At 46.4% G+C, this 26,519-nt stretch overlaps 1 protein-coding gene across 1 annotated transcript in view; it reads right to left on the bottom strand.

Annotated features, from left to right (window-relative positions):
* MAP4K1 (mitogen-activated protein kinase kinase kinase kinase 1) overlaps positions 1-26,519 on the bottom strand; it is an 869,227-nt gene that overhangs the window by 160,558 nt on the left and 682,150 nt on the right. Inside the window, exons 24-26 of the mRNA XM_069644317.1 lie at positions 17,950-18,055; positions 14,724-14,782; positions 10,027-10,130 (exon numbers count right to left, since the gene is read on the bottom strand). Of these exons, the coding sequence (XP_069500418.1) occupies positions 10,027-10,130; positions 14,724-14,782; positions 17,950-18,055 (269 nt within the window). The remainder of the gene's footprint in view (positions 1-10,026; positions 10,131-14,723; positions 14,783-17,949; positions 18,056-26,519) is intronic.

Here is a 26,519-nt window from a genome sequence, read left to right as displayed (position 1 = left end):
TTGTTGAATTGTCCCACCTATTGTTTTTTGAGCATTTTTCTGAAGCCTGTTCACCAGAGCTGCATCAGTATGTTGCTGACCAGAACATTATAGATTCCTTTAAGCTGGCTAGGTTGTCTGACAAGTGGGTCTCCCACCGGGTGTCCCCTAAGGACTCCAGTGGGAAGGACAAGGACAAAGAAAAGGGGGCCTCTCAGAAAGCTGAGGAGTCCCAAAAGCAGTCACAGTCGAATAAACCTAAACCCTCCTCTTCTAAGACCCAAAAATCTAGTGGGGATAAGTCATCTGTGGGTGGGAATAAGAGTAGTGGTCCACCTGCTGCAAAGCAGGCTCCCGGTGGTTCCAGTACCGTACCCCGCACACCCGGCACTTGTTGGGACTGTGGGGATCTGGATCACAAAAGGGATGACTCCAAGTGTAAAGGTAAGGCACTCGGAGTACAGGCTGTCAGCCTGACCTACCCTTACCCCATGTCTGAGGTGGAGGTCACCGTCCTCCCCTCCTCTTCCGGGATCACTTTTGGTGCTCCCGTAGAGATTTCCTTAGTGTCCCTTGGGGCCTGGGACCAGTACGCGGAAGTACTGGGGCCTATCCCACAGAACACCCGTAGATTTTTGAGAAGTGTCCTCCTGAAAGACCAACCTTCTACTGGTTTGAGAGACACTGGGGCAAGCATGACAGTGGTGGACAGGACCCTGCTCAAGCCAGAGGACTATGTAGATGCTCCTCTGAGAACCAACAGGTTAGCTGGTGGGCCTCCCAAATTATCGCCTGTAGCCCGAGTCACACTCGTAATTGGAGACAAGACAGCAAAGCTTCCTGTCCTGGTTCAGGACAACGTCCCTGCTAACATTCTGTTAGATAACGATCTAGTCGTGTTGGGATTGATCACGGATGGTCTTCCCATGACTGCTGCTGCAGTCACTAGGTCACAGGTGACACCGGGTCTGGCTGTGAGTCAGGTACCCGAGCCAAAGGCGCGGCCTAAGGCACGACGAAGGAAGAGCAAGAAGGCCAACTCTGTGGAGGGAGCCCCTTCTCTTCCTGCTGTTCCTACAGCACCCATTGGGATCCATGCTCCGGACGGGCTGGGTCCAGTGGTAAACCCCGTCTCAACTCCTGTGGGAGAAGAGCCCGAAGACTCTCCTGTGGGAGAGGTTCTCAACCCGGAGGACCATCCCGATCTTCAATGCTTGTTGGCTGAAGGGGGACCCTCCCGGGCAGACTTCTGTAAAGGACAGAGAGAGTGTCCCTCTCTTGAGGGTCTGAGGAAACAGGCCCTGTCCCAGGCACAAGGCGAAGTGCCTAGGACTTTCCGGATTTACTGTGAGGGTGAGCTCCTTGTTAGTGAGTCCACTAAGCCTGAACCTGGTGCCCTCAAGAGGTTGGTGGTACCCCAGGTTTACAGGCCCTTCCTCCTGCAGTTGGCGCATGAGGTGCCCTTGGCTGGTCATCTTGGTACCAAGAAGACTAAGCAGAGGCTTTCTGCCCATTTCTACTGGCCTTGGATGGGAGTAGAAGTGGAGTCCCACTGCAGGACCTGCCCAACTTGTCAGTTGTCTGGCAAGACTGGAGGCAGTGTCATTGCCCCACTGCAGCCATTGCCAGTGGTTGGCACACCGTTTGAGAGGGTGGGCATCGACATCGTCCGTCCCCTTGACCCTCCCACGTCAGGTGGACATCGGTTCATCCTGGTTTTGGTAGATCATGCCACTAGGTACCCTGAGGCTATACCCCTTCGGACTGTTACTGCCAAGGTGGTTGCCCGGGCCCTCCTGGGCATTTTCACCCGCGTTGGATTCCCCAAGGAGGTTGTCTCTGACCGAGGATCCAACTTCATGTCTAGTTACATGAAAACCATGTGGAAAGAATGCGGGGTAACCTACAAGTTCTCCACTTCTTACCACCCCCAGACCAATGGTCTGGTTGAGAGATTTAATAAAACTCTCAAGGGCATGCTAGGTGCTTTGGAAGAGCCCCTAAGGAGGGAATGGGATCTCCTCCTGCCATGCCTGCTGTTTGCTTACCGAGAGGTACCTCAAGAGGGTGTTGGTTTCAGCCCCTTTGAGTTGCTCTTTGGACATCCCGTGAGGGGGCCCCTCGCCTTGATCAGAGAAGGTTTGGAAGCCACCCCTCTCGGTCCTACCAAGCAAGTGGGGGACTATGTGTTAGGCCTCAGACGGAGGATGACACAGATGATGGGACAAGCAACGGCGAATCTCAAGGCTAGCTAGGAATTGAACAAATACTGGCATGATCTTAAAGCATCGCAAGTGGAGTGGACTCCGGGAGAGGAGGTCCTCGTGATGGAGCCTACCAAGCCTCGGGCATTGGCAGATAAATGGACTGGACCCTTCCGGACAGTCTCCAAGATGGGCGAGGTCAATTATATGGTTGACATGGGAATCCCAGGGGTAGCCCCTCAGGTATTCCATGTTAATAGGTTCAAGCTGTTCCACAGGCGAGCAAAAGTCTCATGTCTCTTGCTGGCTTCAGAGCAAGAAGAGGATGAGAGTGAGCCCCTTCCTGATTTGCTGCATAGCAACCCTCAGGATGGCTCAGTGGAGGGAGTGCAGCTCTCTCCAGATTTCACAACCGAGCAGCAGAGGGCCTGCAGGACTTTGCTCCAGCACTATGCCTTTCTGTTTTCGCTGACGCCAGGCCTTACACCGTGGTGTAAGCACAAGATTGACACTGGTGACAGCGTGCCTGTCAAGAGCAGGAGCTACCGAATGTCAGATACTATTAAGAACCACAACCAGGCTGAGGTCGCCAAGATGTTGGATCTGGGTGTTATTGAACCCTCAACCAGTCCCTGGTCCAGTCCAGTGGTCCTTGTCGCCAAGGCAAGTTCCCCAGCCGGTACCAAGGATTGGAGGTTCTGTGTGGACTACCGAGGAGTCAATGCCGTCACCAAAACTGATGCGCACCCACTGGCCCAGGCTGATGAGCTTGTGGACACCATAGGTGCTGTCAAATTTGTGAGCACCTTTGACCTCACCTCAGGCTATTGGCAAATAGCTCTGACGGACCATGCCAAGGAAAAGACGGCGTTCTCCACCCCAGAGGGACTCTACCAGTTTAGGGTCATGCCTTTTGGGTTAAAGAATGCCCCTGCCACCTTCCAGAGATTGGTCAATCATGCTCTCAGTGGGCTGGAAGCCTTTTGAGTGGCTTATTTAGACGACATTGCCGTCTACAGTTCCACTTGGGAAGAGCACTTGACACATCTGGGTAGAGTGTTGCAGGCCTTAAAAAGGGCTAACCTCACTATCAAGGCCACCAAGTGCCAGATAGCTCAGGGGAAAGTCACGTATCTTGGAGGGGGTCAAATCCAACCTCTCCCCAGTAAGGTACAGGATGTATAGGACTGGGAGACTCCCACTACTCAAACCCAGGTGAGAGCCTTTTTGGGTCTCACTGGGAACTATCGCAATTTCATGGCGGACTATGGAACCATAGCTGCACCACTGACAGCTCTGACTTCACCCAAGCAGCCTAGGAAGGTCAATTGGACTGAAGACTGTCAGAGGGCCTTTAAAGGCTTGAAAGAAAGTCTGTGTCGGGCACCCCTGTTGTGTGCGCCTGACTACAGCCGACACTTTATCGTCCAGACGGATGCCTGAGACACCAGAATTGGAGCTGTCTTGTCCCAGTTAGATGACAAAGCGAGAGAACATCCTATCATATTCATCAGTAGACAACTCAAGGGTAGAGAACTGAGGTGGACTACTGTTGAAAAGGAGTGTTTTAGTATAGTTTGGAGCCTTAGGCGTTTTAGGCCCTACCTTACGGGGTCTACCTTCAAGGTCCAAACAGATCATAAGCCCCTAAAGTGGCTTATGCAGATGAAGGGTGAGAACCCGAAACTGCTCAGGTGGTCCATTAGCCTGCAAGGGCTAGACTTCACCATAGAGCACAGACCAGGGAAGAGTCACGATAATGCAGATGGCCTTTCCAGAAGGTATGTTGACCGTCTGGATGAGGGTGTCTATCCCGTGGGAGATTAGGCACCCTCCACCTCAGTCTGGGGGGGGGCGACTGTGATGCTGGAAATGCATCGGAGGGACAGGGCCTCCGTATCCTTGTCCTTTACTGCTTTTTATCGTGTGTTCTGTCGTGTTTTCCGTGCAGGAGTTCATGTGGGACTCCTGGCGGTGCAGCTCTCTTTCTTTTGGTTTGGTGAACGGACCCGTGGGATACCCTTATGGCACCCATGGGTGGGGGTACAACCCTGTGCCCCTACTGTATGTTTTTGGGCACCTGTGGGTGGCCCACAGAGCAGGGTATGTGCTGGTGGCAGCTCCATGCTGAATTTGACAGGTACGCGGAGTATTCTCCATTTTGGGATACCCCGGCCCTGCCATTGGGATCAGTTGATTCCTGATGGAAAACAAGATGGCCCCGGTGGCCTCTTGCTTTCTATTACCCATTACCTTGTTTTCCCAAAGTCCTGGGAAGCCCTGACTCTGTCCCTTCCCCCTGACTGGCTGTTGGATGGAAGTGCCATATATGGTGTTGTTGTGAAGGCCCGGCCAGACTAGCTGGAGCCTTCCCGGTGATGTATGTTGTGGTTACCTCCTGTGGGTGGGACCTGGGTGAATAGAGTGTGTGACGAATATGCATTCTGTGTTGTGGGTGTCTAGTATCTGGTGGTTGACACAATGACTGAGACAACCCTGCCCGAAACCGGTATGAATGCAGCTTGGAGTGTTGAATGGCTCGGTACTTGTCCCAATACACATAACTTGTTGTGAGTGTCTGGAGAGAAGTGAATGGCCTGAATACCTTGTGTGCCTGATTGGCTGCCTGCCTGCATGAATGCCCGTAGTCGTGATTGGATGCTTGAGTGTGACCCAGCGGAATGAATGGGAGATCAACAGTATATCTGGGGACCTTTCACTGCTAGGAATCGTGTTCAGAAGCTGAAGTCCACTACGACGAGTAACTGGATTAACTGACGCTTGACCTTGAAGCCCTGCTGGACGAGAAGAAGTGCTGTTGCTCTCCTTCACTATCTGAAAGCTGCTGTGCCTCCAAGGACTGACCCAGAGAGGACCTGGTAAGGCGCCCTCTTCCCGAGCTACGAGGGACCATCGTGCACAGCTGATCTTTGCCAACGCTCCCTGGTAGACAGACCTACGACAGGCTGCCGACCCGATACAGGGACTGCTGCGGAATTCCAAGGAGAAGCACCCGGACTGTTGTCCGCCACTGTCGACGACCGCCGTCGCCGACCGGAGCCGCCGTGCTCCCATTTGCCTAAGAACTTCATTGATCATCGGACGCTCTCGTCTGCATCATCACCCGCTTGTCTCCCGCTGGAGAAGGCCCGACCGTCGACGCGCCGAGGAGCATCCACCGGTGGGTTTCCCGCCACCTACAGACCACAGAGACGCCGACGACTTGACGCCCTTGCTGGGCCACAGTTCTTCATCATCTCTTTGCGGTCCAGAACTATTGTCACCGAGGTGCCCCGCACGCCTCTTCCTTGCAGGACGCCAACGCTCTGTCGTCGACGAGCACCGCTAGGAACGAAGCTGCCACTTCCCTGCCATAGTTCACCCTGTTCACCGTCGGACGTTCGACGACCCGTGACTCCTGCCTTAAAGGGAGGGCACTCAAGAAGGGCCGTCGATTCCCCGACACCGAACGCCAAGTTCCCCGACACCTCTCGACGATCCGTGGCTCCCGCCTGAAAGGGAGGCACTCAAGAAGGATCGGTCGGTGCATCGTCGGAGAACTCTACTCCACCAGGTACATTGGGGGGGTAAAGCCTTAATAGGAAGAAGTAAGACTATCGGACAATATATGGACAGGGCTTGTGCTATATATCTTTACTTACAGGTTGCCCAGGTGGGGGGATCTCCACACAGAACTGTGCCTAGTGGTAGGGGTCAGCTTTCTGCCTATTGTTTCAACCATCTTGCGTTCCTTCCTATCTCTATTGCTGGTTTACTCGTTATTGATCTGTGTGACATTTTAACCGTACAGTTGATGCACTTTAATGAGATTTGATAACATCAGTGGTACCACTCTAGACGTGTATATATTTATCATTATTGACTTCCAAGTACAAAGTGCGTTATTGTGATCGTGTACATACCTTTGAATATTAATTATATAAAGACTGTGTTTTCAGTAATACAGTCTGTGGACATTCCTTTGTGGGAGTTCGGGGAACACACTGTACTTAAGAACCAGCCCGCATCACCTCCTGAGAAGCTAGGCCTTGATTACTCGTCCATTGCTACCGTAATAGAGAATCTTGGCTGGGGTCTGCTGTGCCTCTCCTCTACCATATAGAGAGCGGAAGTACACACACCCCCTACCGGTCTTTACAGTGGCCAAGTAGTCAGTCACCCATTCTGACCATAACAAATCTGTTCTCCAGGATGTTGGTGATCCAATGTAGTGTGAAACATTTGAGGCCAGTGGAGGACTCCAGCCTTTACAGAAGAATTTGATGATCCGCGGGGGTGTGGGGCTATTATCAGCAGGCAGGCAGGCTCTGATCCTCTAGAGAGTCTGAAGCCAGGTCGATTCTCCTGCAGAATGGTATTACATTTGTTAGACTCATGTAGATGTGGGGCGGCCATTTTCTCTGTTGGCTGCAGCGCAGTAACTATGAGCCTGGGCCTGCCTATCCAGATGTGGGGGAGAACAGCGGAGCATTGTTGGCACTCTGACTCAGTTCTAGGATCGGACTTAGCTGGGGTGCACAAATATCCTCTCAATGTTCCCACTCACCTGCAGAGGACACCTCTCAAGCTTCTATGGCAATCGCTGCAAGCTGCGCATTTTCAGGATCTTACTTTGGCGTTGGGGAACCACTTCCCCACAACCAAATGCTGATCTTCCAGAGTCAAATAAAGTTCATTTGATAAAGGCCCCATATCCATTTTTGCAACCAATAAAACCATTAAAAAGCACCACCTACACCAGATTTGCTCCAGTCAACGGTGGTCATCATGCACTATGAAAGGCGTCAGTACATACCTTTGCATGTGTTTCACCACATGCCAGTTTCAGCTATGACAATACCATGGTATAATAATCACCATGCAATGCAGCGCCAAAGTGGAAAATACATTCATGTACCAAGCAGAAGGGAAACAAACCTTGCTTTTACTAGCATCATTCACAATGATGTCACCAATCTTTCACAAACTCTTGCAAAGGGGCCAATGCTCTTATAAAAATAGCCACTGCTATAGCTTTCAGCGGAAGGCTCTTACTCTGCATCACAGAGCAGCTCATGAGCACCAGGGCCCCTCTCTAATATGTATCGGTAAGAGCTCTGAAATAGAGCTAATGCTGTCCCGAGGAAGACCGAAAATCAAATCTACTTTCAAATAAATAGGGCTGTATGCCTCCTTAAGACTTGTGTCAGGCTCAAAGTCATAAAAGGTGAATTATAAAGATAAGTTTAAACACGACTTTGTTATTAAACTTTCTGAGGTGGTCAGGCTTAGCTCTCGTCCTAATGGCCGAGGCATGACACAAGAATAAATGGTGACCTTTTAATGCAATTTAACATACAGCCGTGTTGACAAATGTCTCTTGCTCCAAAGCTTGAGAGTAATCTGGAGATTCCCATTATCAGTGTACACTGTCTTCGCCAAAATGTCTCTTGGTTTTCTAAGGAGTCTGCAACTCTCTTTTCCATGGTGCACTGTTTTTTTCCAAATGTGTCATTCGCAGGTTTCTGAGGAGACGAAGACTCCAAAGTCTAACATGCAATGTTTCAGGCTAGTAACTGTATCTCAGATGCTTGAGGAGTACGCAACTGCAGCATGCAATGTTTTAATCAATTGTTTCTTTTTCAGTTGCTTGAAGAGTAGGGAACTCCTATGCAATGTTTTAGACGGTGGTCTCTTTTCCAAATGCTTGAGGTGGAGGAGGCACCTGAATTCAGCATGCAACACATTCCCAATGACACAGGGAACTTCCCTCAGTTCACCCTGGGACTCGGTGTCCCAGCAGGAACCGTTTCTAACAAATGGTTTATCCTTCCTTGGTCTGGGCAATAGACTCAATATCCCAGCATGCATCCCTGGTGTTCACCGAAGGATATCTCTTGCTTCACTCTGCGAATTGGCCTTGTTGCCTTAGAATGCAGTGCTTACATTCAGCAAATGGCTTTTCTTGGTTTTCTCTGAGAATATGATGGGATATCCCAGCATGCATCACTCTTATTCAGAAAGTGGTTTCTCTTGGTTCGCACAGGTAATTTGACAGAGTGGCGCAGCATGCAACATTGTTCATCGTATGGCTTCCCTTGGTTCACTTCTGGGAAATGGACAGTTTCCCAGCATGCATTGTTTGAGTTAACAGGTTTCTTTTGATTCACTCCTGTGAATTGCAGTTGGTTTCACAGCATGCAGCTTATCGAGGGGATTCTCCCACTCTTCGCATTCTCCGAGGTGCTCCACACCTCCTTCTCCCAGATGTCTTGGACAGGTTTTCTCCTTGGCCTGCATTCTGTTTTTCTCACACTTGCACCCACAGTGCTTCTGATTTCTTCTCCAGTTTTGGACTTTGGTTGTTTCCCTCAGCAGATGTTGGCCAGGTATCCACAGGCTCTCTCACTCACCTCTGTCGGGGCGGCCACTGATTGCTAGCCCCCCCCCCCTCCTTGTGCCCTCTCCCTTGTCCCCACAAGTTAGGAGGGGTTTCTCTAGAAGTATCTCACTCAGCTACCGCAGTACACATCTCTAGTTCGATCTACTCTGGCTGGTAGCGTTGTCTCATGCTCCACTGGGCGGGGGTAGCTTCCTCACTCTCTAAAATACTTATTCTGACTTCTAGCAGGAATTGCTATTCTCGATCTGGTATTCAGAGCTTAACGGGTGATTTGGGGAGCACGACAGCGAATCCCTTTGTCTCCCCACTCCTGTCAATAGTGCACCTGCTGCTGCTCTCCCACAGTGCATTGCTTCTCCCTTAGGCTAGATGTTACCCTCGCCTTTCGATTCCATTGCGGTTTTCACGCCACCTCCGTTACCGCATCACGTGGACGCTGCCATGGTAAAAAGACTTCTGAGCTCTGTGCTCTAGGCAGCCTTGCGATGGAATTTTATCTCAGATTGTAAAGTGCAATAGGGAGATATTGGAGCGTGATTACGCATGCCAAGACGATGCACATAATTGTCTATTTTAGTTTCTTGAGGTTAAAATAGACCGGCTAGTAATGTTTGAAGGAATGATGCCTCGCTTTCTATTAATCGGATCATAAGACTGGAAGGGCCATTTTACCTTGCCTCGTGCAATAGTAATGCTTTATACAATGTAATTGAAGTGATAACCACAAGGTTGAGCCCATCGCAGGGTTCAACACTGACCCAGAGAGCAGACTTGCTGTACCTCTAAGTATTGTACTAGAGGGCAGAAGCAGCTATATGCCCCTACAGCCATCTTAATCCTTAATACTAATTTTTTAGCTCATAACGCACAATCACAATAGGCACGGGGTTTTTAAGCACCACACTGTTGCTTGACATCTTCACAGGGATGCCACTCGTGCATAGGCCGCGAGTACAAGGGGCAGAGTGGGCAACTGCCCATTCCCACTTCAGCGATGGGGGTAGAAAGCTTGCTTTGCCCCTCTAGGGATGTTTTGACTGTTCGTCGTAAATGTGACTGTGTGTAGTGTCTTGGTGGCTGTAGATGAAGCGATATTGGCTTTTATGTTGTGTACATTAACCACACTATTGATAATGCAGTGACTTCATCAGGGATCCACAATGTTGAATTCTTTGAAAGTTGAGGGAGAAGTCCTAAAAACAGAAAGCGGCAAAGACAGCTCAGCAAGTTAGCTGACTGTTGCTGTGATGTAATACCTTTAGACCTGCCTGTAAAACCTATAGCATTTCTCGAATTACAGCTAAAAAATGTTCAACTTGGGGATGGGTTAAGCTCCCTCTCTTTGCTCAGTGTCGGAATTTCAGTCTCCTCCCCCCCCCCGCTTAGTGAAAATCAAAAGATGGCACCCCTGAAGAGGATGCCTCGTAAAGACTCACTCACCTTCACAAACATGAACTTCTGCATGGGCTCGTACCATTGCAGGAGGACCACACTGGACTCCAGCGCCGCGCAGAGGTAGTGACAACCCGTCTCGAAGTTTTGTGCTGTGGAGAGAACAAGAGATACAATGAAAATGAAACTCTGTTTTGTATAAGAGGACTGTGGACAGCCAGGCCTGGAGGATCCTATTTCCCGAGCTCTGAGAGCTTTCCTTTGCAGAATGTTTTCTTCCCATTTAATGTGTTTTGCTCAAGCAAATGTACAGCTGGCCTATTAACTTTCTGAGACAGAGGCGTCTCCTTTAAGAGTACCATCATGATGCTAGCAGCAAGGTAAAGAAATTAGTATTGGGGGTGATCAGACATGGCTCTAGGTGACAATTTCTTTTTCATCTTATCCTTCTAAATAATCGTTTCTTAATGTCTTCTTTTACATTCCCTTCAATGTTCATATCATGCATTGCTATTACAATCATGTCTCTTGAATAATATCTTTGGATTTCAAATTGCTTTTCACTCCTTTTTCATTTCTGTCACCTATCTGTCACTTTTATATTTTGTTCTATTTTTTTATGCTGCTCCTTTTTTTAAATTTTTGTTCTTTGCTGTTGGGGGTAACGGTGACTGGCACATCTCTCAGCGTATCTCTTCATTTTGAAATTCACCTCTGATTTAGAGAAGGGAGGTGTTTTTGAGGAAGGTATCGTTCCCAAAAAGATTTTTTCAGGCTGCATTTTTCCTAAGAGGCACTATTAGAAAGTAAGGTTCGCAGGCTTAGCGTGGTTTGAGGGGTGACTAAGGGGTCCCCCATCTCCATTACCTTTGAAGATACAATTGCTTCACATTTTGATCAAGCACTGTCTCAGCTATCAGCCACGTGCCGATGATGCTGCAACTCTAATCTTGCAAATCTTGTTAATGGCCTCGACACATGTAAATCCTGGATGCTTGACATGCCCTCTAATTAAACCCAAGCAAAACAGAGCTTATTCTTTTTATGATAATAAAAATATATTCACTTTATTTGATATTCCTCCAAGTAATGCCCTCAAGTTCAAAAGTCAGTTTTTTTAATTGCCAACTGGATCTGGAATTGAGTTCTAACTCCTTTGAAAACAACTCCCTCAAGTTGTTAGCTCTCTTATTAATTCCAGAATCGAACATTGTAACTCATTATATTTGGGCCTTCCTGATTACCATTTCCAAACTTCCATGTAGAATTCTGCAGTCTGTCTGATTTTGCCTCAAATGCAATCAATCACCGCTTTTCACCTGACACTGCAGTGGCTTCCAATGGGATGCCATATCATTTTTTAGATTCTTTGCTTAGTTTTTAAGTGCATTCAGGGGCTTGCTCCTCCTTATTTGCAAAACAAGATTCATCAATATAGACCATCTAGCTCTTTGTGATCTAAAAGACAATATTTACTTGTGGTCCTCAATTCCAAGTTTAAAATACAGGGGTGATTGCAGATGTTCTGTTGCCGCGCTGCGACCCTGAAATGTCTTTCCTTTTCTTAACTGGCAAATGGACAATTTTCTGCAATTCTGTAAAGCCTTGAAGACCGGACTCTTTAGTTATCCTCACCCAAGGGTTTCTTGTAGCTGGATGTGCACAACCCTGGACACACTTCAGTCTGCATGTGGCACATTGCAAATTTAAATTTAAATTCGAATTCAAAGTTATAATGTAAAATTTAAATTCAACTTCAAATTAATGGGCGACGCTGAATGATTTAGATTTCACACTAATGAAGCTCAAAGCTGGAATACAATGATTGTGCCTTTGGGAGGGTCAAGGGGCCTGCAGCCACATTCTAAATGTGATGGATTCTAGAGATCAGCTCCATGTTTCCGCAAGCCAGATCTTTGGAGGAGTAGATTGCCTCCACCAGATCCTGAATGCAGCAAAGGGAAGGACAGCCCCAACTGTAGCGCTCTTTATTATGAAGCATGGCATATAGGGTGCGCAACGGCTGATAACTGCGCTCTGTAATAACTTATTACAGTTGTGTGGGACGTCACAATGCCCAGTACTTGAGACAGACCAGAGCAGAAATCCAGCTGCCACTGGATCACTTGATAACATTGATGACTCGCTTTTCACATGCTTTTCTTCTGAAATAGAATTCTGTGACATTTAACTAACATTGATCGATAAGAAGCTCTTTATGGTAATATATGTGTTTTGTGCACCGCTGGCAGCAAATTACACGCTACACATTAGTTTTTCCATCCAAACAGATTCTATATTGATTTTATAACTGGTTATTTATAATGCGCGTAATACCCAAAGGTTTCTAAGCACAGACCGGGGATCGAACCTGTGTTGCTCCATGTCGTCTTGCTTCCAAGACGAGCGCGTTGCCCGTGAGCTATCCTCCCGGTGCAGCCTTGTATTATAAAGGAAATAAATACCCCCTACGCATGTAACAAGGACAGTGCTCGTCACCTTGGAGCACTGTGAAGTTATAGCAGAACTCAGACTTGGGCCTTGTTCCTCTGTTTGGTCACCAAACTCCTTGGTGACTTGCAACAGACTTTTAACATAAAGTAGAGGATAGATTATCCGATATATACACTGCATCAGGGACAGTCCGGCTGTGGGATCAAAGGCTCTGGAAATTTATGAAGACACAAAGAAAAAAGTTGCTATTTTGTAGAGCTTTCAATGTTTTCAACATACACGCTCATCCGGAAATGAGGCTTCAAGAGGACATGTTGGCATTTGGGCAAAACGGGCAAATGCTGGAATATCTCCATCGGTTACCCGTTTAAGACACGAGTGAGCTTGTAATGGACACTTCTTAAATGGCAGTAAGAGAAATTCATATATTGGTTGCTTTAGGTTTACAAATGCGTCCAACCACTGCTTCGTACCCATGAGGCACTGCAAATATTTCTTTGCCCTCTGCCTCTTCTGCCTCCCTCCAAAAGCATTTCCTCATCTCCTCCTCTTACCCAGAACAGGAAGAAAGGTTACCCAGGTAATCATTTCAGCAATTGAAAACCTCCAGAGGCTGCTATTACTGCAACCACCTATCTCATTAATACACATAGCCCAGTGTTGGTAGCTCTTGCTCAGCTAGAACCATAAAACAGACAAGGAAACACCATTTTTCAAGAAGATTACATATTCTATTACAACATTGAAACTGATGTGTAAATACATAATCAGGAGACAGGCTTTAAAGCTGTTTGAAGCTTTCACAAAAGCATTTCATTTTTCTCCCTTTTCGCTACCGTTCTGGTATGAGGTTCCCTGCATATGTGGATTGAGTTTCTTAATTCTATGAAGTGCTTATCTATTTATTTTTGCATTTATTACAGTTCACAAAACCCTCAGGTTTCTAGGTGCTAGTTACATTGAGGGAAAAAGAGAAGGGGTGATGGGGAAGAAAGGGGCAAATGCATTAGGATGAGTGATGAGTCTTGTGAGGAACTGTGTTAGTTGAAGAGCCAGGTCTTTAAGTTATTGCGGACAGTCCAGTAGGCCAGTTCTTTTCTGAGGGCTGGTGGGAGATTGTTCCAGAGTTTGGCGGCCATGACCGCGAAGCTCTTGCCCCCCACTGAGAGGCAAGTGAACGTGGGTACGGGACACATTCGATCGGTAAAGATTATTAAAGCAGTAATCTTGCACCCCACACCACTGAAAGATCTAAGGACCATAATTGCATTAATTTGTTGCATTGTTGGTCGGAAATCTCATTGGCTGCCTTTCATTTCCTTATCATGTCTTCATTTTGTTCTATGTTACTCGAGTGGGAGGACAGTCTCAGGATGTGCTATGTGACAGGTTGGCAGGGCAGGGCGACTCTCTTCTTTCACTCTGCATAGCTCTGTGATTGTCTGCGCATGCGGTACCCCCCGCCCCCGGTTTCTGAGTGGTCTATTGGGGCCAGTATATATAGTCATGTCATGTTCTTGGTGTATGACATGCGTGCGGATCCCACATTGCATCAATTGATGACTTGGCACTGCCTGGCATTTACGGGCATTGACAAGGAAGAGGGAGGTTGTCATACTACTCGGATTAGAGCACACTTCACTGCAACAGGTCCTACTTCTCCTCAACAGAGTATTGCATTTCATGTGCCCCACTCCTCTGTCCAGACAGTGAGGTATTGACTGGGAAGTGCCCAAAGGAGGTTTATAGGGAAAGATCAGGTGCAAGCACCCTTTGGTCGAAGGGGTGCTAATATTTTTCGTTCAATTCAAATGGCTACTGGTGTTGCACTTTTCCAGGGTATGGATTCACTGCCATGAAATGAGGACTAGTGTCAGGAAGAGCAGGAATTCGTGTGAAGAGTGGAGACTAGCAGGAAGCAGTCAGAGCATTCTAAGCAAACAATAATTCGGCAAGCCTTGCTGACTTGTAGAGACCAAGCAATTCTGGATTGATCAGACCAGATGGAATCATGTTAGTCGGGCAGGGGTGGTAGAGGCAAAAGGGTAACATGGAGAAAAGGAAAAGTGAAGCGAACAGAGAAGAAAATAGGGAATAAGAGGCCAATTATGAGAAGGGGAAGGCCACTGGAGAGGAGAAATGGCCAGACTGATAGGTTCATGTAAAAGAGGCTCTCAAGAAACATGGAAGCAGCGGAAGAACATTTGACTGGAACATAGGGTGTGGAGTTAGAGGAAGAGGCAAGGATGAAGTAAGGGTGATTATAAATATTATACTGCCGCTTTCCTTACCCACACAGCACATCCTGCATCCCTTAGTGTCAGGTACCTTACTGGATATTGGGTTTTTCCTGCAGAAGTAGAAACATTGTGTATGACATTATTTCACAGGATATTTTACACAGTGCCTGCTATACCCCTGAAGCTGCACGAGGTCCTGCAAACCATCAGCACGAGGCAAAGGCTTGTGACACCTTTGTACAGGTCACAGGTGGACCATGTCCACTGCTGTGGCCTGCATCTCAGGAGAGACAATAATATACACAAAGGTATGGAAGAGAGCTATCACAATGGCACAGGTTCTGCAGGATGTGCAAAGGACGTCATAGACGCTGCCTATGCCCTGGGGAGCAAGGCCTTTTCAAGAAGCTTACATATTCTATTACAACATTGAAACTGATGTGTAAAGACATGGGGCCTCATTCCGAGTTTGGAGGTAACCACGCCGCTATTTGTGGCATGGCTGCCTCCAAACTCGTTCCGATTCCGCCCTGGTGAATGGAGCAATTACCGGTCCATTCCATAGTTGGCGGGACCGTTAATTCCCCATTCACCAGGGCCCTTCCCCATTCCCATTTCAGCCCCCATAGGGCTCAATGGGAATGGGGAAGGCGCTTATAACGGTACTGTAAATTACGGTATCGTTATTAGCTCTAAAGTCCCTTTGCGGGTCCCGTCCTTAACGCCTGCTAGAAGCAAGCGTTAAGGAAGGAGCCGCAAAGGGAACTCGTATTTGGGCGGTAAGGGTTTAACGGCACCGGTCTCGTTACCGGTGACCGTTAACCCTTACCGGCCTACTTGCAATGAGGCCCATAATCAGGAGACTGGCTTTCAAGCTGTTTGAAGCTTCTACAAAAGCATTTCATTTTTCTCCCTTTTCGCTACCGTTCTGGTATGAGGTTCTCTGCATATGTGGATTGAGTTTCTTAATTGTTCGAAGTGTCATTTTGTTTGAAGAATTGGAAGCGTTTGCGGCATCACAATAATTCAAACAAAATACTTACCACAGATGCCCACTGTGGAGATGGAAGGCAGGGTTCCATGCAGAGCCCCTCTGCCATTTCCATGGCGGCCAGCAGGGACGCTGAGCAGCGGCTGTTGTTGCGCAGTTGCCAGAGGAATCGGGTAAGTGGGGTAAGCGGAAGGAAGGGCAGGGCGGGGGAAGATGGAGGGGTGGCAGAGAAAATTACGGTTTGCTCGTAACGCGGGCATGGATCGTGGGATTCAGTTTGTCATCCGAGCAACCTGACTGGCTGGCTCCCCCGCCACGGGTGCTAATAGAAAATAGCTTTTCGTCTTATAGGAAAGTGCTAGCCAACCAGGCACCCATTTCACCCTCATTAGGGATAATCAGTGCTGTATAGTCAGACACTCTTATCGTTGGAGCACTGGGGTAAGTTTAGCAAACTCCATCAGTGTTATGGTGCGTTTAAAAAGGATACCCAAACCTCTACCTGAAATGTGAGAGTAGAATGTGCAATTTCACCTCCAGTTCAGAGCCACTGAGCAATGCATTGTGGGTACGCAAAAAATAAATCAACTCACACCCCTTAATTGCAGGGGTGTTCAACCTGTTAATTTCTTTTTGCTACTGATAACTCAACCTCCTCCTACGAAGTATGGCTCATTTCGACAAGTAAAGACCTTATTCAGAGCAATGTTTTGTTTTTTGGTAAATGAATATACAAACTAGTTCTGGACCATTTGACTCAGTGCCTTTAGGGGAAAGTTGGCAGAGGAGGGACTTGGGAGTAAATCAGACATTAAGGACTCATGGTGCATCAGTCTAGTTTGTAATGTAAAGTACATTAAATCAACTTTCATAAAACTTTCTATTGCATTTGGTAAAAAGTTGAAAAATTGACAATTTTTCTATGATCTTCAAAAAAATCTTGACAGATCACACATCCCTAGGCCCCTACCTCGCCAGTGCATAACAACAGTTCATGCAAACAGAGGACCCAATTCAAAGGGAACGCGAATATAGACTTCTCTTGGAAAATGTGGCTTAGGGTATTATCGCGCGGATGAAATTCTTGTCAGCTCTCTGGATGGATGGCATATCCAGCCTTTTAACTTTAGGTTTGTACAGGTTCCTGGCATTGACACAGCTTTCATTAGTGAAACTAATGGCTGGGGCGCTTGGCATATGGAACTTGTCCTCTGTAAGACATGATGGCTTAGGTGCATGCGGTTGGGATAGTGCAGTGGTAGAAGTGTACCGGAAAAACTGGTGGAACAGGGAAGAGGGTAGGTGGAAGCATAGTGCCACATGTGACCAGGTGTTGCAACCGGGTTATTGCAATAGTGTAAGTGACTAGTTAATAACTTTACACTTGCACATGGACGTGAATGGGCAAATCCTCTGTATAGAATGGTGACTATAGTCCTAAAAAGTAGAGGAATGGTAAACAGAAAAAAATAAAAGTAGTGGAACACGGCTCCCGACCGTTCCCGGCTCACTTTGGGAGAGTGGACATGTCACCTTTAGGGATGGATGACCGTGGATGCTTGATACACGGGTACAGGTTCTTTTGGCTGCAGTTGTGGGTGGGTTTGGGGTGTTATCATTGCACTACAAAGCGTTACATGCTTTGGTATGGGTGACACCGCAGATGCGCCTATGGCTTCATGGGCTACTGATATCCCAGACCATGCAACACCTTCAAACATATTATACACCCAGCTGGTGTGTAATGGTGCTAAGGTCCAATGCTAAACAGCATGGCACAAAAGGCAAATCGTGAAATGTGGCCATGCTCGGGCAGGAGAGGAGTGACAGGACTTTATGTCCAACTTTTATTTTCCCGTTAACTTTCCCAGAGAGATATCTGCTGCCGGCCGGTGAATCAAAACTTGGCACTTGTGCACACAAAAAAAAGGAGCAAATGAATTGAGCCCCAAACAGGAATTAGACTGTTTTGTTTTTACTATGTCTGCTGTGTAACATAAAAAGAAATGCAATCAACACATTTACTTGTATGTTGTGCAGCAAACATAGTACAAAAAACAGTCTGATTCATGTTTGGCCTTGCAAAGAACACCTTTGATAATGCAGATTGGGGCAAAACTAGGTTGACATTGTTAAACAAGAAGCAAAACGAGGGCTTTATTGATCATTTGTATAATACAGGCGTGTTTGCTCCACTGTGGTCCATTGATAGCAAAGGTGCCAATGTTAGGCAATCTTCCCCCGGGACTCGAGCTCTGTCTCCTGACCCAGAAGTGGACACTGTACCTGGGCAGCAGGAGGTGTGTGGAGATGTGCACCATGGAGCGGTGCTCCTTCTTCGCTTGTTCGTACAGGCCCACGAGGCTGTGGCAGTGCAGCTGAGATGCTTTCCCTGTAACGAAAGGAGAGAGCTGTAGGCGTGCCTGAAACAGAGAAATCCTTACAGAGCAGGGCTGAAGTCGAGGGAACACGGGGGTGGACGGCATCCGCCCACTGTTTGCCCCCCCCACCCCCATGTGTTTTCAATTAATTAAAGGCATGGTCTAGTAAAAATGTTTATTGTCCCAACGGGTCGGCCATGTTTTTTTAAGCCTAAGTGGCTCGATTTTAGAAAACTTTCCTATGGACCTTACCCGAGTTTTCGTCCATTAAACGCACGCGAAAACAAGCACCAGGGAGCTGCCATTTTCTGATAATCCTATCTTTTCCCCGATCGCCCTGGCGGACCTGCTTTTGCGGCACTAAATCAATTCCTCCGCCCCTGAGCCTGTCATCAGCAGACTCGTACCGCCCATTTCCCAACGCCAAAGCACGTCTTGTGTCAACATTTGCTGCGCTTCAGCTAATGACGTGTCGCCATGGAAATGGCAGGACGCCTCTCTCCTCAATAAGTATAAACAGACCGTTTCACAACACACAGCAGCAGATTTTCGATTCCATTCCTCTCTCTGTGTTACTTTGAGTATTCTGTGACTCGTTTCAGTGCTCTGGTCAGCTACCTTCGCCGCTTGTAGCCCGTGTGAACAGATATCAGTACCACCGCTATAAATTATTTTAGTTTGTTTAACACACAATGGCTACAATAATGCCCTACATGTACGAGCCCAAGTATACCGAGGAGGAACTACTGGAAAGGGAAGCACGTGAAAACGATGGGGATTTGGATGGCAGTTGGCAGGACGAATCAACAGATGAAGAGCCTGGGCCTAGTCGAATGGACGGCGTCTCCACCTGGTGCACATGCAATCGGTGCGAGCTAATGCCAACTGAGGACGAGAACTGCTGCAGCTGAGAAAACTCGGGATGCCTGGCCTACATTTCAGAAGGCGAGCCACGACCGCAATGCATCATCGAGCTGCCAGACCTCAGGGCAGCCTGCCTCACACGGGCCGTGTTGAGAATAATGATGGTGCTTATGCACGAACTTCGAGCAACTGTTAGTCCTCGTAATCCGAGTAACGAGTAAGTATACTCTGCTTGTCATGCCACTCCTATTTCATGTTCTTCTACTATATCCAAAATTACATCTACATATCATTGTAACGCATGTAAGTCATTCAATAGTGTGCATTGTCTAGATAGCATTTGTCCGTGTAAAATGCCATTAGTTACAAGAATTGTCATTGACAACAAACGTTTATTAAACTTATCTGGGTCATTTAAAAACAGTTTGTTTCATTCCTTTTCACAGGTGGTACAGGCTGGTGGCCTATCGTTCCTTTACATGGTGGCTTCACGGGAGGCTTGGACACCGCGTTCGAAGAGTGATACCCGCCTGTGCCGTTCGTGCCATTAGAGAAACGTTCCCGAGTGACAGCGGTCAGTACAGGGGATTTTCTCTCGCTGTGCTGCAACCTGACCTGTATAATCTTTAAAGTCTTGTATTTTTGTGTCATGAAAATAAGATACAAAATAAAACACCACATATATTTTAACTACGTTTGTCTCGATTTTTTGAATTAATCAAGTGTGTCTCCATTCAAGGATGGACGTCAGACACCTGTGCAGGGTGGTCACTATCTATCTAAGCTAACATAACATATTCTCGATAATGCATGCACTAAATAACACTTGTTCAAAGTCTTTCAGTAGGTTATGTCTCTATAAAAGTCACACATATATCTATACTAACAATTACCATTGGATTATACAGGCCCTAGGGTCTTGGCCACTATAATACACCGGTTGAAGTGTGGGTCTGTGCTCACAAGAATCTCCGGTATGTGGCATTTGTTATTGATAAGCAACGATATACTATCATTGATATAAAGGCGATATACTGTATATTGATATAAAGGCGGTTCGCGCCGGTGGATGCGCGCTGGCAAGGGGGCTGTGACAGGCGCAAACGGCCAAGGTGCCAAACTACATGTACACTTCAAAAGGTGTCCCACGCCAAGGGGCCATCGGTCACAAGGCCTCCTCAGACCCCGTGTCTCCAGGCAGGCCTCCCCTGAGGCAGGCCGCCCCCCTGCAATCCACATAAGTGTGTCTCCATTCAGCAGTCTTCCTGTGCCTTATCTGCACGCCCCAGGGCCATCCATCCCACCCCCCTCTATCAAAGGCGGTTCACACCCGGGGATGAGCGCTGGCATGGGGGGCTGTCCGGGGCGCGAAAGGCCAAGGTGCCAAACTACATGTACACTTCAAAAGGTGTCCCACGCCAAGGGGCCATCGGTCACATGGCCTCCTCAGACCCCGTGTCTCCAGGCAGGCCTCCCCTGAGGCAGGCCGCCCTCCTGCAATCCACATAAGTGTGTCTCCATTCAGCAGTCTTCCTGTGCCTTATCTGCACGCCCCAGGGCCATCCATCCCACCCCCTCTATCAAAGGCGGTTCACACCCGGGGATGAGCGCTGGCATGCGAAGGTGCCAAACTACATGTACACTTCAAAAGGTGTCCCACGCCAAGGGGCCATCGGTCACATGGCCTCTTCAGACCCCGTGTCTCCAGGCAGGCTTCCCCTGAGGCAGGCCGCCCCCCTAATACCGCGACATACATACGTCATTCATTCACAAACACACCCCAGTTTCTAATACTTTAAAAACCACTCGATATGTCTCATGAGAACATCTTTGTGCTTTGCAAGTCAACTCTTGAAGGTGCTACCTGGGAACCACTGAGATCTATGCTAATCTGCTTGTCGTCGTGCTATCCGTGAACTCTGTGACCGACCGCTTCGAGCATACCCATCAGTGCGCTACCTGTGGCCATCCACCTATTCTCCCGCAACATACTGCTCTGCTTGCTGAACCCAACTGTTTGCTGGTCAAGGTAAGGCCATGTATCCTGGTTATATTTCGCAGTTTTTTCATTTCTATCTATTTTCCAGTAGAGTACAAAATAGTGCTATGTTCATTGGTCTCATTGGTATTGACTTGAGTTTCCATTGCTATGCTATCAATAGATCTATTTATTTTCATCTGTGACTATTGTGATTGAATTGCATCCTTCGGGGGTCCAGTTAATAATGTTAGCATGTTTCCTTCTCGTGCAAGACAGAACATCCAAGGGACGAGTCACATGTTCAGATTTCAGTCACTTCAATTATACATTTCTGCAACTTATGCAAATACTAAGCAGCACATAATGAACTGGTATAGTTCCTGCGACCAAAACAAACCTTGCATTGATCATTGTATGATTCATTTACTTTTGTATCAAATCTTTACTCTTGAAGATTGTATAATAATGTCAATATTTACTTTTCAGATTCATCAACAATGCCTGCCTGTTCGATTAGCGGTTGTCCTTCGAAGACCCATGCGAAATCTGAAGGAACTACAATGCATGTATTCCCGAAAACTGTTGATCGAATAAGAGAATGGGTCAGACATTGTGGATATCCACTGTATGAGCTGGAAAGTAGATTCCAACAAGTCTTAGAGGACAAGAGGGGTGATCGATACCGCATCTGCCGCCGGCACTTTTCCTTGGACATGTACACAACTTCTTGGGTAACAAAGAAGAATAAACGGCGAACGACACGGAAATTGCGCGAAAACGCTATTCCCACTCTATTCGTCCACATTCCGCCACCGGTGAGTCAAGTGTCCGGATTTAGCTTTAGCCCTTGCGGTAGTGTGTAGCCGAATGGATTAATAGATATTGTAGGTGTTCTATCCCTTGTAATAATTTCGATATTGATATGAGTGTATACTTTTTTGAATAATGACATTTATCAATATATTCTTTTTCGATTTCATAACCCACAAACGCAATGTATATATATATGGGGACAGGGAACTGTGCTGTATTGAGCATTTTTCAAGTATTCTGTCGGCTTACATGGCTATTTTTAATATTGGCATTTCATTATCAATCATTAATTGACCTTTACAACTTCTTGACTATCCCTTGAATCTGAAGCAAGAACATTCTACATCCTTGACGTGGTCGCAGTTATCAACCACTTCTAGCGCGTATCAGGTAATCTTACTAGGCTAATCCGCTACAGACTTGTTTTATGCATGTCAAGTAATAGTTTTATTCTATCGTGTAATTATTTTACAGAATGTTTGGTTACTGCTTTCCAATTAATATACACCTTAGTTATCGTCCACTGGTGTTTGTTTTCAGTTATAATTAGTGTTATCCATACTAATGCAAGTACTGTCTTTCAGGGAGATGCTGAAGCGTCCGCCACATCTACAACGTTTCTAGATGTTCCTCACCAACAGGAGGTATGGATACTGACAGCTCCATTGAGCGTCATCATCAGAGCTGGAATTCTTGTCATTTGATTGTTCTACACAATGTTTCATTTGTGGTTAGCCATTGATATGTACCTGTGCTGTCGACCCCAGGTGTATTTTATGTTTTCGCAATTGTAATCCTCACTAATGCAAGTACTATGTTTCAGGCAGTTGATGGAGCGTCAACCCCTGCACTTGATGCAGAGCCTGACATTCAAGTATACGAATCGGCGCAACAGCTTTCGGAAGTGCGCACTACATTTGCAACATCCATAGATATTCTTCAGCAGCACGAGGTATGGATAATGACAGCTACATCATGCGTGATCATATAACGTGATTCCATTTGCTATACTTTCTTCCCTATTAACGCAAGTGCTGCGTTTCAGGGAGACGACGGAGCTTCCACCACAATCACAACATCTCATTTAGATGATGCAGATGTAAAGGAATCGTTGAAATAAGTCGATGAAATTTGATCATATTTGGATTTTCCTTGATTCTTTTGGACAATGCATCTTTCGCGGTTATCTCTTTATATGTACCTGTGCGTTCGACCCCAAGTGTGTGTTATGTTTCCAATATTGAAAACCATACTAATCCAAGTGCTGTGTTTCAGGGAGACGACGGAGCTTCCACCACAATCACAACATCTCATTTAGATGATTCAGATGTAAAGGAATCGTTGAAATAAGTCGATGAAATTTGATCATATTTAGATTTTCTTTGATTCTTTTGGACAATGCATCATTTGCGGTTATCTCTTTATATGTACCTGTGCGTTCGACCCCAAGTGTGTGTTGTGTTTCCAATATTGAAAAGCATACTAATGCAAGTACTGTGTTTCAGGGAGATGCGGATGCCTCCTCTTCAATACAACCATTCATGTCAGTCCATGCAGAGCCAGAGGTATGGATACTGACAGTTCCATCGAAATAGATCATCACTGGTCGAATACTTGTCCTTTGATTGTTGCACACAATGTTTAAATCGTATGTGGCTATTGAGATGTACCTGTGTGTTCGTCCTCACGTGTGTTTTATGCTAACAATATTTTGATACATAGTAATGAAAGTACTATGTTTCAGGGAGACGATGGAGCCTCATTCCGTGCTGTCTATACGGATACAGAAAATATAGTCCTTGCAGCGCAAGAGGAAGGGAGGACATGCGGAAACGAATCGGAGCTACAGCGTGCAGATGTTGAAGGTCGAGTCAAAAAAGTTGCAAAGAAAAAAAAACAAAAAAAGGTTAGTTACAAACAGTTCATAACTTTAAAAAAATGTTTGTGGTGGGGACTATTTTATGTTTTTTTCCAGTCAATTCTGCTACACTCCATCTTGTGTTTAAACTGAACATCCCTTTTCCAATATCTCCTCCAGTTACCCGTGGGTGTCAGAACTATACACACACAGACAGTGAAGTGAATGAGAGATGTGGCTTGCCAGACCGTGTACACTATGGAGAAACTATTAATTGAGGCGAGGCGTGTTCAGGCTCGAGATGCTCATGTCCAATGGCCAGAATATGAATTAACTGTGTTTGGAGACTACAGCAAAGTTGCATTGGACCATAGCTACAGTGCGACCGGACCACCACAAGAAGATGTTATTGAATGTATTGAAGATAGCTCTGAAGTAGTTGCAGATCAATTTACACAATCTACACCCGCCAAAAATTTGCCACCAAAAAACCTGTCGACATTGTTGTGTTCTCCCATCAATGTTGAAGTAATAGATGTTGAAATGACAGTGAATGAACCAGCCGCAGCATCCATAGACGCATCAGAACTTGATATCAGCGATATTACTTTCCAATGTGTTGAAATCTCCACAACGTCAAAGGCCGAAACAACGTTGACGCAGGATGACAGTCTAATGAAAGAGAGCAAATACATTGTATTCGACAGTTGTTTGATGGAAATTATAAGTATGCTGAAATGTGTGCGTTCCATTAGAGGGAATGTATGTGGGAAGCCATTGATTAATGTGACTCGTCAAATAAAAGGCAGTAACGTCAAAATAAATGCCGCCTGTAGATTAAATCATAGGTTCTCATGGTCTGCACAACCAATGCTGGGGAAAATGCCAGCAGGCAATCTACTGTGTGCAGCTGCATCACTTTTTAGTGGCTCCAGTTTTAGAAAGTTAGAGGCTTTCTTTCAGTTTGTGGGACTCCATTTCATTTCTAAAGCGCTGTACTACACATACCAACGTGATTATCTGTTTCCGGCCATTAGTGATGCTTGGAAAATTGAACAATTGTCTCTAGCAAGTACATTCGAAGGCAAACGATTCAGGCTAGCCGGCGATGGACAGTGCGATAGCCCTGGATTTTCTGCCAAGTACTGCACCTACCACTTTCAGGACATGGATAGTAAGAAAATTGTGAGTTCGGTTGTCATGCAGGTAACACAATGTACATCGTCAGTGGCCATGGAGAAACTAGGTTTTATAAAATCAGTGAAACATCTACAATCGAGGGGGATGCACATCGACCTCATAGCCACGGATAGACACGTTTCAATTGCCAAGACAATGAGAGAGCAGTTCCCACATATTAAACATCAATTTGACGTATGGCATCTTGCTAAATCAATCAATAAGAACATCTCGGCTGCAGGAAAAAAAAAAGGTTTTGAAAGTATTTTGCAGTGGTCACATTCTATCACCAACAATCTTTGGTGGAGCTCAAAAACTTGTGAGGGGTCCGTGGAAATACTACTTGAAAAATGGCGGTCACTGATGCACCACTGTACCAACGTTCACCGCTGGACAGCAAATGAACATTTCCACCAATGTGAACATGGCCCTTTGTCCCCAGAGGAGGCACGGAAGAAGAAGTGGTTGATTCCATCTTCACCGACACACAAAGCCATTGAGAGGATTGTTTTCGACAAAACTCTATCAAGAGATTTGAGAGGACTGACAGAATTCTGTCACACAGGAGATTTGGAGGTGTTCCACAATATGTGCCTAAAGTACAGGCCAAAGCGCTTGCATTTTAGCTTTCGGGGCATGAAACATCGCACTCTACTAGCGGTCTTGGCCCATAACAGCAATGTCGGACGTGAACAATCTAGGACTAGGGGTAAAGTAAGGATGCCTCGCTACACTAAGGTGTTTTCAAAACGAAGTAAGCAATGGGTGATCAAACCAGTCTATGATGAAATGCAGTTCGACTTTGTGAAAGGCCTTATTGTTGCTGTGTTAGAGAAGCACAGATATGGAATTTTGGACGTTTCTGTACAGAGCAGTGATCCATTGCCACCGAACATTGCGACTGTGCCATGCCCACCCGATGCACAGCTGATTGTGAAGTACAAATCCCGGTTTAAATAATTGCAATACGATTGTCTTTTTGTAAATAAATGTTATTGTACAGTGTACCTGTAAACCTAACCCCTAACTTCACCATCATGGGTGGCGAACAAGCTGGGTGTCATCTTTGAATTCTCTCTATTCACCTCACATATGTGTATGTATATATTTTTCTCATGTCTCATCTCATGTAAATGTAAATGCTGCGCACTGTTAACGGAGGGGAGGCTTGCGTATTGCAAATAATAAAACAAACAAACAATAAATCTCACTTTTAACTCAACTCCACTGGTACTTTATACTTTCCCTGACCTTCCGCCAAAAATTGAATGTCTCAATTTGGGCTGCAAAGCTCGCAGACAACGGTGACAAAATTGGGGCACTTAGAACGCGCCAGCCAAGCGGGCCGTGGCATTTGGGAGAGAAGCCAGTTCCCATTTGCACATTGAGGCGCACTACATAGACGGATTCTAAACTTCAAGTTCTCATAGATGCCTATACTACGTGATGTTGCAAATAAAGAATGCGAAGGACAGCGCCCAGATGAGGCCCACAAGTCGCACTGGAAGTATAAGGGTCTATTGTTTTTTGACCTTGAGACAGGGACCATGCCGAAAGAACTACATTTGAAGGGAGTGCGCAATAACGTAAGAGACGATAAGGCAGAAAATTCAGAAACTAGGCCGAGTTTCAGTTTTAGGTCAGTATACGAAAAATCATTGTTAAGAGCACGGTCCATGTTACAGACTGCATTACGAAGAGACACAATGGAAATTTCAAATATAATGTAAGTAAATCTTTACACGCTTTTATACCGGAATGAAGATTTAATGAATGGATG

Source organism: Ambystoma mexicanum, chromosome 2p, assembly GCF_040938575.1.
Source record: "Ambystoma mexicanum isolate Mex_15411 chromosome 2p, UKY_AmexF1_1, whole genome shotgun sequence".
In the NCBI taxonomy this organism is placed as follows: domain Eukaryota; kingdom Metazoa; phylum Chordata; class Amphibia; order Caudata; family Ambystomatidae; genus Ambystoma; species Ambystoma mexicanum.
Note: the sequence above shows the minus strand (reverse complement) of the source record. Positions and strands in the feature narration are given on the sequence as shown.